Source organism: Ochotona curzoniae, unplaced genomic scaffold, assembly GCF_017591425.1.
Source record: "Ochotona curzoniae isolate NIBS_2020 unplaced genomic scaffold, NIBS_Ocur_1.0 scaffold_3208, whole genome shotgun sequence".
Lineage (NCBI taxonomy): Eukaryota > Metazoa > Chordata > Mammalia > Lagomorpha > Ochotonidae > Ochotona > Ochotona curzoniae.
In genome coordinates, this window is record NW_024467106.1 from 29,686,547 (window position 1) to 29,699,527 (window position 12,981).

General features: G+C 44.7%; 1 protein-coding gene across 1 annotated transcript; it reads left to right on the forward strand.

Annotated features, from left to right (window-relative positions):
* Positions 1-9,238: 9,238 nt before the first annotated feature.
* TOMM5 (translocase of outer mitochondrial membrane 5) lies at positions 9,239-12,763 on the forward strand. The gene is made up of 2 exons (XM_041004465.1): positions 9,239-9,479; positions 12,297-12,763. The coding sequence occupies exons 1-2, from the start codon at positions 9,359-9,361 to the stop codon at positions 12,329-12,331; spliced, it is 156 nt and encodes a 51-aa protein (XP_040860399.1). The 5' UTR covers positions 9,239-9,358; the 3' UTR covers positions 12,332-12,763.
* The last annotated feature ends 218 nt before the right edge of the window (positions 12,764-12,981 follow it).

The window sequence follows — 12,981 nt, forward strand, 5'->3', positions numbered from 1 at the left end:
TTCTATAGCTCTTTCGAAATTTTACTACAAATGCCTGACCTTGTAATTCTCTGCAGTATCTATGACAGACCTAATGCTCAATAATAGTCTGTTAATAGTTCTCCTAATCTCCAGCTGTATCCCAGACAAAGAGGTGTTGAAAGAGATCACAAAGTTACAAAAAAAAAGTGTAGCAAATTGGTGGCTGAGGTCACAGTAAGTCACAGAGCCAGTCTGATGAATTTTGCAACAGCAGCACAGCATCATAACACAGGTGTGTGTTCCAGAGTGGGCAGGGAGAGGGGAACGAGCAGGAACACAGGGAAAGGGTCCTTGGCCTGAATCCTGGTTGACTTGAGTTACTAAATGAGGTCACATAAACGGAACTGATTGCTGCTCAAGAGAGATCCGTGCTCCACGAAATTTCACAAAACACCAATTTCACTTCTTCTCCCTGGTTCTTTGTAAAGGTTCTAAAAATTTTTACATTCACTGCTACTGTGGTGCAAGTGATAACTTCATATGGGGGGAAAAAAAGATGAGGAAGGAGAGGAGGGAGGAAGAGAGGAAGAAGATGGAAGAGGAGTAGGGGAGGGACAGGGAAGAGGAGGGGGAGGGTAGGAAAGAGGAAGGAGAGGAACAGGAGGAGGAGAAGGAGAAAGAGCCTCTGCCTACTAGCCAGGATTCAGGAGGAAGACCAGGTCCCGATGCGCACCCCACCGCAGCCTCTCCCTAGGCTGTCCCTGAATCTGAGGTTAGAGAGGAGAGCTAAGAGAGCAAAGAACTGGCAAGGCCAAACTGAGCCAGTCCTGTGCCTTTGAGGAATAATTTAATAAATCTGTACCCTGTTTTTCTATTTTAAAGGAAATCTCTTGTTTTCTGTTAACTTTAACATAAATTTTAATTTTGTATGCTTCCAACCAAACCAATGAAAGAGTTCTGTTCATATTTAGGCATGATGGCAACTAAGGGAAAAAGGGCTATTTAACAGGCAAGAGGCAGGGTTACCACCTTGCAATGCTGACATCCCAGATGGGCTCTGGTCCAAGTTCCAGCTGCTCCGTTTCTGATCCAGCTCCCTATGAGAGCAAAGTAGATAGTCCAAGTGACTGGGCCCTATCACCCATGGGGGAGTCCCAGATGAAGCTCCTGGCTTCGGCCTGACTCATCCCTGGCCATTGCAGTCACTTGGGAATTAAACCAGAGGGTAGAATATTTCTCTTCCCTCTCCCCACTTCCATAACTCTGACCTTTAAATAAATAAATACATCTTTTAAAAGAGGGGAGGAGACAAGAGGTGTTTGTATCCTAAAATCTTTCTGATTTTAAAATGTAGAGCTCAAGCCTGATGTGGGATGTGGGAATGGGAGAAACCATGGGTGTTTTGTGCTCACTGACAGTTTAGCCATAAAGTTCAACCTCCAACTTGAAATACTTCTGAGAGTGAAACAAAGAGACTTAAATAATGCCACAAGTAAAATGGAGATAAAACAGACCACCTATCATATCAGACACAACCTTCATCACCACATAAATTCCTGGCCTACCAAAATTTCATTGACATGCAAGAGGCCTGACCCAAAAGAAAATTCTGTGGTTAACACAGAGAATAAATGCCTCTCTGCTGAGATAAAGGGGTCCCAAGGTTTAGGAATATGAGAGTAGCTTTCTTCCCTTCCTTTCCTTTTTTAATACCCAACAGCTCCCTTGTCATTTTACTTGCAGTCTTTTCACAGATTCTGTGTTGCAAGAAATTTATTCTTGCTTCAGAAAGTTCATCGAGGGATCCAAAGGTTATACAACTCATCTCCTGACTTCAGTTAGTGGGCAGTGAATGGAATATTTAAAATGTCACCAAGAGTGGCCATAGGAGTCAGGATTAGTCTTTTCTGCCCCCTGCAAACCAGGAGATCAGATAGGCAAGTCTCTCATGACCAGCACAGGGCTCTTTCAGGGCACAGGGTTGCCCTGATCTGACTCTGCAATTACAAAGTCCAGCACAGGGCCTGGAATAGCTATCTACATGCTCTGCAGAGTAGCCAGGCTGCTTCCTCACTTCCCTCAGCTCTGGGTACCTGAGTACCCATGGTTTCCCTTTTCTTTTCACTACAGTAAAGGGTGCTAGACTGGAAGCTGGTTAGCATTCTGCTTCTGTGGCCCCTATGCTGAGACAAGCAAAGCTTCCTACTGTCTCTAGTAGCAAACCAAGGACAGGGTCTGCTGGGTTCAGTGCAGCAGCAGGCAACAATCACAACTGCCTTTCCGATCCCAGGCTGGTGCTGAAGCCCCAGAGGGAGGCAGTCAGACCATCTGGACAGATCACATACACCAAGGCATGGTGATTAACAGCAGCTACTCTGCTCCTGAACTGCCTGTTTGGATCCCTGGCTCTACAACTTGCCATCTAATTATCCCTGGGTGGATATTTAACTTCTCTATACCCAAGTTTTCCATTTAGAATGGAAATAATAGACCCTGCCTCACAGGCTTGATGTGAGAATTACATTCAATGACTTACAGCCCTGCTTGGGAGTAGGTGAATGTTCAATACTGTTAACCAGCACCGCCATGGTGCGTTGGCTCCTCTTCCGGGTGAGCCTCACACTGGGCTATTTTCTTTCGTTCTTTCTGATTCTGGCTGGTTCCCTTTCCTCCGGGGGGGGGAGATCTTTACTTGACCTCTCGCCTCCCTCAGTCTTAGCCCTCTAAGAAAGATGCATTCTCCACACTAACATCTGGCTGGTGTTTTGCCTGCTAGACTTCACATCTAACTCCTTGAAGAGCTTGAGCAATTATCTACCTTTACCAACCCCAACAGAATCATTATGCAACCATTTTTCTGAGAAAATACTCGGGTGGACAAACACAAACAAGGACCAGATGTGACAGCAGTCACCTGAGCTCAGCATGCCTGAGCATACCTTTTACCTGCTTGCTTCCAGATCCTTCAGTGTTGTGTGACTCTGGGAAACAAAAATGAGAGTTTCTACCCACTTCTCAGAAAGCTTGGTCCTAGTGAACAGTGAACGACAACAAAAACAAAAACAATAACAAGAACTTTTTCAATAGTTATTATCCTATATTCTACTTTACTCACCCAGAACTTAGTTCATCCAATGAGATAGATATTGCATGTTTCCCAAGCAATCTTTAATTATCAAAGATATTTTCATTATCTTTAATGAATCTGATAATTATCAAAGATAGCTTCATCAAATATATTATCATTCAGGTGAACCTCAAAATAAATGTGTTTTTTCACCTGGGCTAAGTCAATTCTGAATTTCTAGATTTGGTGAGTCATAGCTTCAGACTCCAAGTCACCTCAACCCACTTACTTGGCAACTCCACTCATAAATATTGCCCTGCCTTCCCTTCTGCCAGAACCACAATCTTCCAGTGATTTGCCAACATGATATACACAAAAGGAAAGAGGAGAGGCACCCAGTCTGTGCCCTCCAGGCCTTTTAGAGGACATGCAGTAGTTCCTTTGACCACATACATGTGGTTTACAAGCAAGGTGATATTGTATACATCGAGGTCATGAGTTCTGTTCAGAAAGGAATGTCTCGTCAATGTCACCATAGTAAAGCCAGGACAGTCTACAGCGTTACCCAGCATGCTGTAGGCATTGTTAAAAACAAACAGTTAAGAGTAAGCTTCCCTCCAAGAGCATGAATGTGCATATGGAGCATATTAGGTACTCTAAGAGCTGAGATAGCTTCCTGAAATGTGTGAAGGAACATGATCAGAACAAGAGAGAAGCCAAGAAGAAGTCCCTGGGTTGGTCCCTGGGTCCAACTGAAGTGCCAGCCTGCTACCTCCCAGAGATATCCACTTGGTCAGAGCCAGTGGGAAGAGGCCTGAGCGGCTGGAATCCACTCCCTATGAACTCATGACGTATTAAGTGTGAAAAATAAATAAGTAAATAAGTAAATAAGTAAAAGATCTCTGGAATGTCAGAATATTTCTTAATTGAGTTGAAGTATGGTGCCCTGATCCCCAAAGGAACATTTAAAGCAAATTTTAAAAAACAAAAACACTGTCTTGAACAAATTGATCAACTACCCCAGCCAAATGTTGGCAATGAAAATCTGAGCAAAAGGAAGCTCTAAGTGAACTAAAGCCAGCCAGTAGATTCTGAAGAGATTGCATTGCGAGATCGGCACCAGTTCAGAACTGTTGAACTATCAATATCACTTGAGCAGGACCCTCAGAGCATGCTCCACATTGGGAACCCTGGGATGGTTGGGAAGTTGGATGTGGCTTCTCCCTTTATCTCCTCTTTTCCCCCAGATATGGGAAGGAAAAAAGAGAATGTGGAAATAATGGTCTTACCCACTTTCCTGTAACCCTTGACCTTTTTGTGCCCTTATAAAATATGTAAAGATAATTAATTAATTAGTTAATTAATTAAAAAGCAGCCTTACTGCACTGCCTGCTACTGTCAAGGTCCACAGAATGCTCTTTGTATCATCAGCAACACTTAAATTTTGGATCATTTTAACCCAAAACAAATAATCAAGACTTATCAGCCAATAAACATAATTTTCCCTAAATATGATCATTTGTCACTGTGCTACCACCTCCATGCTCCCCACCTCCAATCCTTGGAAAAGCTTCCTTCTAACAGATTCAAGTTGGATCTTTAAGACCCAATGTTGAGCCATTGTGCTCGGATGTCTTTACTTCCAGGATGACTCAGACAAATCCCTGGCATAGCTTGGTTGTTCTTTGCTGACATGGATGGAACCAGTGATCGATAGCCACCTGTTTCTAACACACACTTACCGGCTTCTTTCCACTGTTGTCCACAATTTTCAAACTCATCACAGGATCTCACACCATCAATCCTGGAAGGCACTTTAGAGTCCAGTCAATCCAAGTTCTCATTTCACAAACATGGACTCCAGGATCGACAAAGAAGTAAGCGCTTGCCCAAGGTCACACAGTCTCTGAATGCGACAGCTGGATCTAGAATTTACCAAGCTGGAGGTTCATCTTCCTCTGGTATCACTCATCCTCCAACCAGTTCTTTTGCTGTCTGCCTCAGCTGGCTTTCATGCACTAGACACATACAGTCATCCACACCCTCCTGAGATGTGCCAGCAGCCTGAGAGCTCACCTGGTGTGAACCAGCTCAGCTACCCTGGGGCTCTTTGTCTGCCAAAGGACAAGGGTCATGTGACTCTCAAAAACATAAACAGCGTGTAGGGATACAATGACGTTCAAGCCTGTCCATCAGTAGAGAGCTGCCCAGCCTGTCATGCTAAGAAGCAAGCAAAGCCTACATGTCATTTATAACATTTGCGAGCTTGAAGTCCTTCCTCACCTCTCCCCGTCGCCCATAATTTCAGCTCTCAAAGTCAACTTGCTCCACAACAAACATTTACTTAGGAGATTCTGGTCATTCTCCTTTGCTAGATTCTATGCCAGCATCGGGGATACCAAAATGGGAAGACACAGTCCTGTCCTTTTTCAGCAAGGGAGACAGACACAGAGACAACAGCACGATGCTGTGCCAGCAGATAAACTGGCATGGGAACACTTGTGGAGACTTTGTAAACACAATCTTTTCATTTAGATTAGCTCAAGATTCACAGTACAGTTTCAAGAATTTCATATACCCCTTGGTCCAGTGAAAAATAAGTACCATATAAAATATTTTCTATAAGCTTTAATTTCCTTGGGGGATGACTTCCTTTCAACTAAATAAACAAGGCAAGTGATTTTATAATTCTAAACACCAGCAGAGAGGAAATCCATGCATTCCTTTACCCACAGAGTACTTGCTGAGTTTTGACCATGTCTAAATGAGATACCTACCCTCAGTTGTTTGAGGATTAAAAAATGAGTGAGTGACATGCTCCTTGTACTTGAAGTATTTATGCAGTCTACTTGGAAAGAGATCAAATATTCATGAGTCATCTGGGCAGCAAAATCTTAAAAAAAATCAGAACAGAAAACAGGTAAGGCAAATACCATTGAAGTTAAGACTCTACTCCTCTTGAACAATTCCAAATGTGCTGCTCCCTGAAGACATCTATCAGATAGTAATTTTTCTGGGAACAAGTTATACAATCTGCTAGGATCTATCACAGAACAACCCCTATTGAGAATCCCAGTGTCCTTTCCTGATTTTTGCTTCATTCATCCTGGATCCTAAGTAGATTTCAAAGTCCAGTTTATTTCGGAATTCCAAGCCATGATCATTCCCTGCGAGAATGAGGAAGGAGAGACATAGAGCTGGATAATAATACAATCCGGATTAACCACTGGTGATGGGCGTGGAACTGCAGCCAGAAGGGCTTCCCTCAGCTGTTTATGAGTGCAGCCACCCTTTATCCTGTCCCTCTCAAACAGGGGATTAACAATACCCCATTCTTCCCATTCTTACCTCTGAGGGGAGGATTGGCAATGAGAATATTCATGGGTAAAGTATTACTAGGATATAGATATTACTGTGGACATTAAACACCCTCCTCCCCCAAAGACCCTTAGATTTAAGCCTTAGTCTCCAGAGTATTGGTGCTTAGTGGAAGGTATGGAACTTCTTAAGGAGTGGGAACTACTGGGAGAGCCTCAGGTTAGGGGTTGGAGGGCATGCCCGTGGAAGGTAGTTCCCACTAGAGAAGGCTATTAAGAAATACTGAGTTGGTTCCAATTTCCTGACTTGTTATCCAAGCCTTCCTCTGCATGGACGTGCCCATTGCCATGCACCGTCTTCACAGAGCCCACACTAATGGGGTTATCTGATCTTTGACTTGAACTTCCAAACTGCAACTCAATAACTCTTTTCTCTTTACAAAATTAGCTGCTTCAGGTATTTCTTTGTAGTAATAAGCACTTGACAGAGGCCTGTATCACAAGCAGGAAGCAGGGGAGATGGGTATTTAACCAGTTGAGATGTCCAGCTCGGAATGTCTGCGTCCTCTACTCACCTCCAGTTCCTGACTCTAGTTTCCTGCTAACACAGACCTTGGAAGGTGGACACGATGGCTCAAGTAAGTGGGTCCCCGCCTAGGCTGAATTCCTGGCTCCCAGCTCTGGTTCCCTCTCATCCCTACTGTTGTGGGCATTTGAGAAGTGAACTGGAAAATAGAAGTGTGTTCTCTCTTTCTCTCCCTGTAAAATAAGCAACTGCATTTTTTTTTTAATAGGAAGATATGATAGGGAAAGGTACTAAACCGCAAACCAGAAGAAATACCCTCTGCAAGCTGGCTCTGCTTCTTAACAGCTACCCTCTGGGCTTCAGTCTCCTCATCCATAAGAGAAGGGGGGACAAACTGTTCCATACGCAGTCGACAGCTCCCTATAAATGAGAAAACACAAGGCCCCTGTGATTTTATGTTGGATTTATTTCCCAAGCATGAGTCATCAGTCAACCTAGGACTTGCAGATACAAATCCCTTCCTCCCCCCGCAACACACATACCCAATGAGGGAAATGAAAGCACTTAGTGTCTTATGGGTAGGTTGCACACTTTGATTGCATGTGGTGCTGTCTGGGAAGTCGAGGCAAAGGAAATGGTTCCTAAATCCCTCCTGGGATCTAAATGGAAAAACAAGACAAGTTATGACATCAGCTGCTATTTCCTCTGGCAGGAGACTAAATAATATCAATATTAAATTATGCATGCACACTTTTCATTGCAGTAAATCCTTTGCTCTGAGTCTTTTTTTTTTTTTGTATGAGTCTTTTGGGTTATTATGTAGGAAGAACAGAAAGGGTGAACATAGAATTACACGATTTTAAAGTTTCAGGTGTTCTTTAAAAACTAGAATCAAGCCTCTCATCATTCCAACGAGGAAAAAAAGGGGAGTGACATAGCTCGATCGCACACTGCCTTCCCGTTGTATTTTCTGTTTGTCTCACCTAAACCCAGTGGACTCAGATAAGATCACCACCCGCATGACAAATAAATGAATAAGCATGTTTTTAAAAGCCAGAGAAAGGAACCTAATCTTGGTCAGTGAGTTTTTCCACCACAACTAGAGTAGCCATGCCAGGGGAAGATGAAATTCACTAGGATGACAGGTGTCGTTTACACTCCTAGGCTATATCCAGAACAAATTCCCCACTCTGAGACAGAAATGCTCCAGGGTCTGCCTGTTATCCTCCTCTGACTCCACAGGTGAACAAGAACTACACATTTTAAAGGAGTTGACATGACAAGAGTATTGCCTTGAACAGGTTATCCATTTATTACCACACACTTGCCTGTTAAACAGGTGCTGCTGTAACTTTTCACTGAATCAGTAAGATTCAAATCATAACAACCTGTTTCTTTCATCCAAAAAAGGCGACTAGGACCTATTTTTTTTTCTTTTTCTTTCTGAAAATCTAGGCAAATTACTCAAAAGCATCCCAATAAGGAAAAAAAAAAAAAAAAAAAAAAGAAAAGAAAAAAGACCTGGATGGAGCTTCTGTATGTGAATTGTTTATCTAAATTCAGCCCGTATTAGGGGTATAACTTACTGGAGTCACATCTAAGAACTCATTTCTTCCCAATTTATTTTGCTTCACTATTGAGATATAAGATGTTTTATTGTAAACACACCTCCTGACTCTTGACTTCTGACCACATGGGATGATACTTTCATATCCCCCAAATTCCAGACCAGAATTTCCTAGATGACACAACCAGAATTCAAAATGCATAGACTGTTAGGACTAGAAAGGACTTTGAAGAGTGTGAGATCTTATGCCCTTCCTCTACAAGGAAGGAAATGGAGCTGTGGTTCTGGGGTCCCACCATGGCCCAACCAGATACAAAACCCCATTCATGGTTCACTAATTGGGTTATCTTGGGCACTTTTCACTACTTTCATCTTTCTTTACCATGGAAAAATCTCAAACATGCTCAAGATAGAAAACTACCATCATGATTTTAAAGTACCTACAGTTCATCAGCTTGTGTTCACAACACTGTATTCGGCAATGTCCTTTCATTTCTCTTCCGAGATGCTTCTTTTCCCTCAAAGTATTTTAAGATAGATTTGGGGAAGCTATTTTAAATATCTCTATACATCCGTTTTCTAATTGGGTCTAATAACCAGGTCACGCAGTCAATGAATATTAGCTATTGTGATGTAGAGTGCTAGCAGTTGGCACGCGCTCAGGCTTGAGGACGCGGGGGAGACTTTCGGACTGCGACCGCCCCCCTCAGGCCGAACTTCCTCAGCTCCGGCTCGGGGCCTGAGGAGACTTGTCCCTCGTCAGCTCCCGTGGCTGCACGCGCGGAAGTGAGGGGGCGTGGCCAGGAAGTAGGGGAGGGCCGAGTTCCGGGTGCGAGGCCCACGGCTGAGGTGGTTGTTGGAGAGCCGAAGCAGAGGTCGCTGCGCCGCTGCTACCGCTGCGAAAGGGACCGGGAGCCGCGATGTTCCGAATCGAGGGCCTCGCGCCGAAGCTGGACCCGGAGGAGATGAAGCGCAAGATGCGCGAGGATGTCCTCTCCTCCATACGCAACTTCCTCATTTACGTGGCCCTGCTGCGAGTCAGTGAGTGTCCCCCCGGGGCGGCGGAGTGGGGCGATTGCGGGGAGCCAGGGGCGTGCACGTCGAGCTCGGCGGGCGTCTGGAGCGCGGGTTCTTGGGGTGCGGGCAGGGTGTCTCCGAGGTGCACGTGGCGGCCCGGCGCGCGGCGTTCGGAGCCGCCGCTCCCCGCGCCTTCAGAGCATCGGACTGGAAAGCGCTTCCAGAAGTTCCGCCCTAGAGCAGCTCTCCGAGTTTTTGTTTTTTAATATATATATTTGATATATATATGTATCTGATACTTGGTCCCAGAGCGGGGAGTTAGCTGGCTGCCCCAAGGTCATTCAGCGACTCGGCGGATGAACTTGACCTAGTATCCAGAGCTGCGCCTTCCGGCGGCACTGACTCCCGTTTCATTTGCTGAGAAGATAAAGTATAGAATTACTTTAATAATAATAACTGACAAGCAAAGAGTGTACAAGAAGATGAGTGTCTCGTGCTAGTGAGACTGCCTGAGGTTGTATTCGATGGTGCAGTAGGCAGAAGGCTGCTCACCTCCACCCCGGACGGTGTGGCTTTGAGGCTGCGTTCTGTATGCCGCACCTGCGTGAGGGTTCAGAAGGACCGAGGCACAGTTACTACAGGAGAGGGGAGCAGTTTTGGTCCTCTCCGAGGTGACGTGTCCCCCACTTTGTGCCTCTGAGCTTCGTGGATCTGGGCAGGAAGGCGAACATAGCTTGGACAAATGAAGGCCATCCCAGGGTCGTCCAGTAGAAGACCTTGGTGAAGCTAAGATCTCCCTTACTCAGTGCTGGTAGTCCTTTCTGTGACATTAGTCAGCCTCCCCGTGGGGACCAGGAACACCCAAGTCTTCTAGCAGTTTCAGCAGCTCCCCACTGCCACATTTTTCTCCTAACCCTTTTCTTCCCACCTAGCTCACGGTACAATAATGTGCTTAAGATTTTTTTAAAATCTATTTTTATTGCAAAGGCATTGCTACAGAAAGAATGAGAGATCTCCCATTTGCTGGCTGCCATGGCCAAAGCTGGGCCCATCCAGGACCAGGAGCCAGGACCTTTTTATGGGTTTCCTACATGGAAGCAGGGGCCCCAAGGACTTGAGCCATCCTATGCTGCTTTCCCTGGCCACAAGCAGAGAGTTAGATTGGAAGTGGAGCAGCTGGGACTCAAACCAGCGCCCACATGGGATGCCAGTGCTACAGGTGGAGGGTGAGCTGGCTGTACCACTACGCCAAGCCCCAACTCCCTGACTTTCAGGCCTCAGACAAATTGGTTTATCATCACTTAAGTTGAAATATAATATGGATATGATATGATTTGTCCATTTAAAGTGTACAATTTAGTGGTTTTTAGTCTAAGTGGAAGTTATACAGCTAGACCACAATTTAGAAACATTTTCTTTCTCCCTAGGAGAAGCACCGTATTCATTAGCTGTCACTTCTGCCTTTCTCCAGTCCTTGCCAATCACTAGTCCAAATTCTTCTCTTTGGATTTACCCATTCTGATCATTTAATTTAAATGGAATTTTGTGAGGACACTTTTCAAAAGTTCATGAAGGGGCTGGTCTGGTGGCTTTGCGAGGTAATCCTCTTATAGCACCAGCACCCCATCTAGGCACCGGCTGCTTCTCATCTTCTCCAGCTTCCTGTCTATGGCCTGGAAAAGCAGCAGAAAATGGCCTAAGTGCCCACATAGGGACCTGGAAGAAGCTCCTGCTTCCTGGTTTCAATTCTTGGGAAAATATCTTATGTGCCTAAAATTTTGAAATTTGTGGGATTTTCTGATGATGCACATATTCCATGAGGGTTTTGAAGATCTTCCTATGCTTGAGTTTGCCCTTGAACAGTATGTGGCCTGTGTGTCTAGCTTAATTCATGTAGTACGATGTTGTAGCATGTGTCACAGCTTCATTCCTCTTGGTAGCTGAATAAGAGTCCATCTTGTGCAACAGGCGTTTGGCCTAGTGGTGAGGACGCTGGTTAAAATTCCCACATCCAGTAGCCACGTACCTGGGTCCTGAGCCTGCCTCTAGCTTCTAATCTGGCTTTCTGCTAGTGTAGGCCTTCAAGCCAGTGACAATGGCTCAAGTAATTGGGATCCTGTCACCCTGGTGTCTGAACACATCCAGCAGGATAAGCTGGGGTGACAGATGCAAGGCTGGGAATCTGTTGAGAAGCAGCTCCAGGAAGATGAGGCGAAGGGCCGCTCACCCAGCATGCAGGCTTCCCCACTGCATCCTTGGAGGTGTTTTTGTACTTGCCTGGATAAAGGGCAAGCATCTGCGCTGTCTAGTCGGCTAACCCAGGGCAGACAGTGCTCCTTATCTAGTCCCCAACTCAATTGTGCTTCGACCAAGATGGTTTGTTAGCTTTCCTTGAACTCTTTGATTACAGACATGATCTAAGTCTGACTTGTGTTTGAACTGTTGTTTTGTGAGGTGACTGTGATAACCACTACACTACGGAAACGGAGCTTGAACTGTTGTTTTGTAATGTGTACATAAACTGGAATCCTGGAAATAAACTTTGTCAGTTACCTGAGAGAGCACAGTCCTTCCATTTCTTCTCAGTCATTCTGCCCCCCAGGGGAGCTGCCTGATGAAAAGATTTGGGATGGTCTAAGAGTAAACTTGGTAATAGGTTTGATGGCTCTGGAGTAGACAGTTGTGGAAGGTGGTGAATCCCTTCTGCTGGCCTGGCCAAGTCTAGACCTTTATTTGGAAATGTTTTCAGAGCTTGTTGAACCTGTAGGATTTTTTTATCCAATCTTATAATTATGTGCCACAGCCTAGGGAAAACTTACGTGGGGTTCGCCTGTCTTTCAGCTCCTTTTATCTTAAAGAAGTTGGACAGCATATGAGGATGGAGCGTCGCACTCAGCTGCATGGGATGAACCTGGATGCAGTTTCTACTCCTCCGCAAGTGAATAGGCCTGGAAAAGTGCATGAGGCTCTGACTGAAGGAACATACAAACTCGACTTGTTGAAAACAAGCATAGCCCTGGTAACTGACCTTCACAGCTAAACTGTAAAACTCTAGGAATAATGAAGAGACTGTGGTCCTGGTGTTCCCTTCTGCCTGTGATTGACGGCCTCCACGAATATTGGTGTAACAAATTGCCCAATCCTATTTTTAGCAAGTATTAATTATAAGGAAATAATGTGTGAAATAGCTCTTGTCAATCGTTTCTGCTTCCCTTGGTAATTTTGTCTCCAGTGTGTTACATTGTATAGATGTCAGCCACAGTGACATTTAAGCACAGGACCCATTAGTCTATATTTTTTAATAAATGCACCAATTTTTATAAATTGAGTTTTTATTTTTCTTATCCTGCTTTCTGATGCAAAGCAACAGTCATTGGTGAAACCACCCCAATATTGTGATTAATACCAAACTGCCTTAAATTGGATAACTTGCTCTTGCCTTTCTCTCCTGGTGTACCATGTGGTGTGATTTGGGCTGATTTGATAGTGTTAGGGGACTTGGTGGTTTGTGGTTTTCTGTTTTTTC

Coding starts and splice junctions, on each gene's coding strand:
- TOMM5 (XM_041004465.1), top strand. CDS start 9,359: ATGTTCCGAATCGAGGGCCTCGCGCCGAAGCTGGACCCGGAGGAGATG. Junction 9,480..12,296: donor CGTGGCCCTGCTGCGAGTCA/GTGAGTGTCCCC, acceptor CCTGTCTTTCAG/CTCCTTTTATCTTAAAGAAG.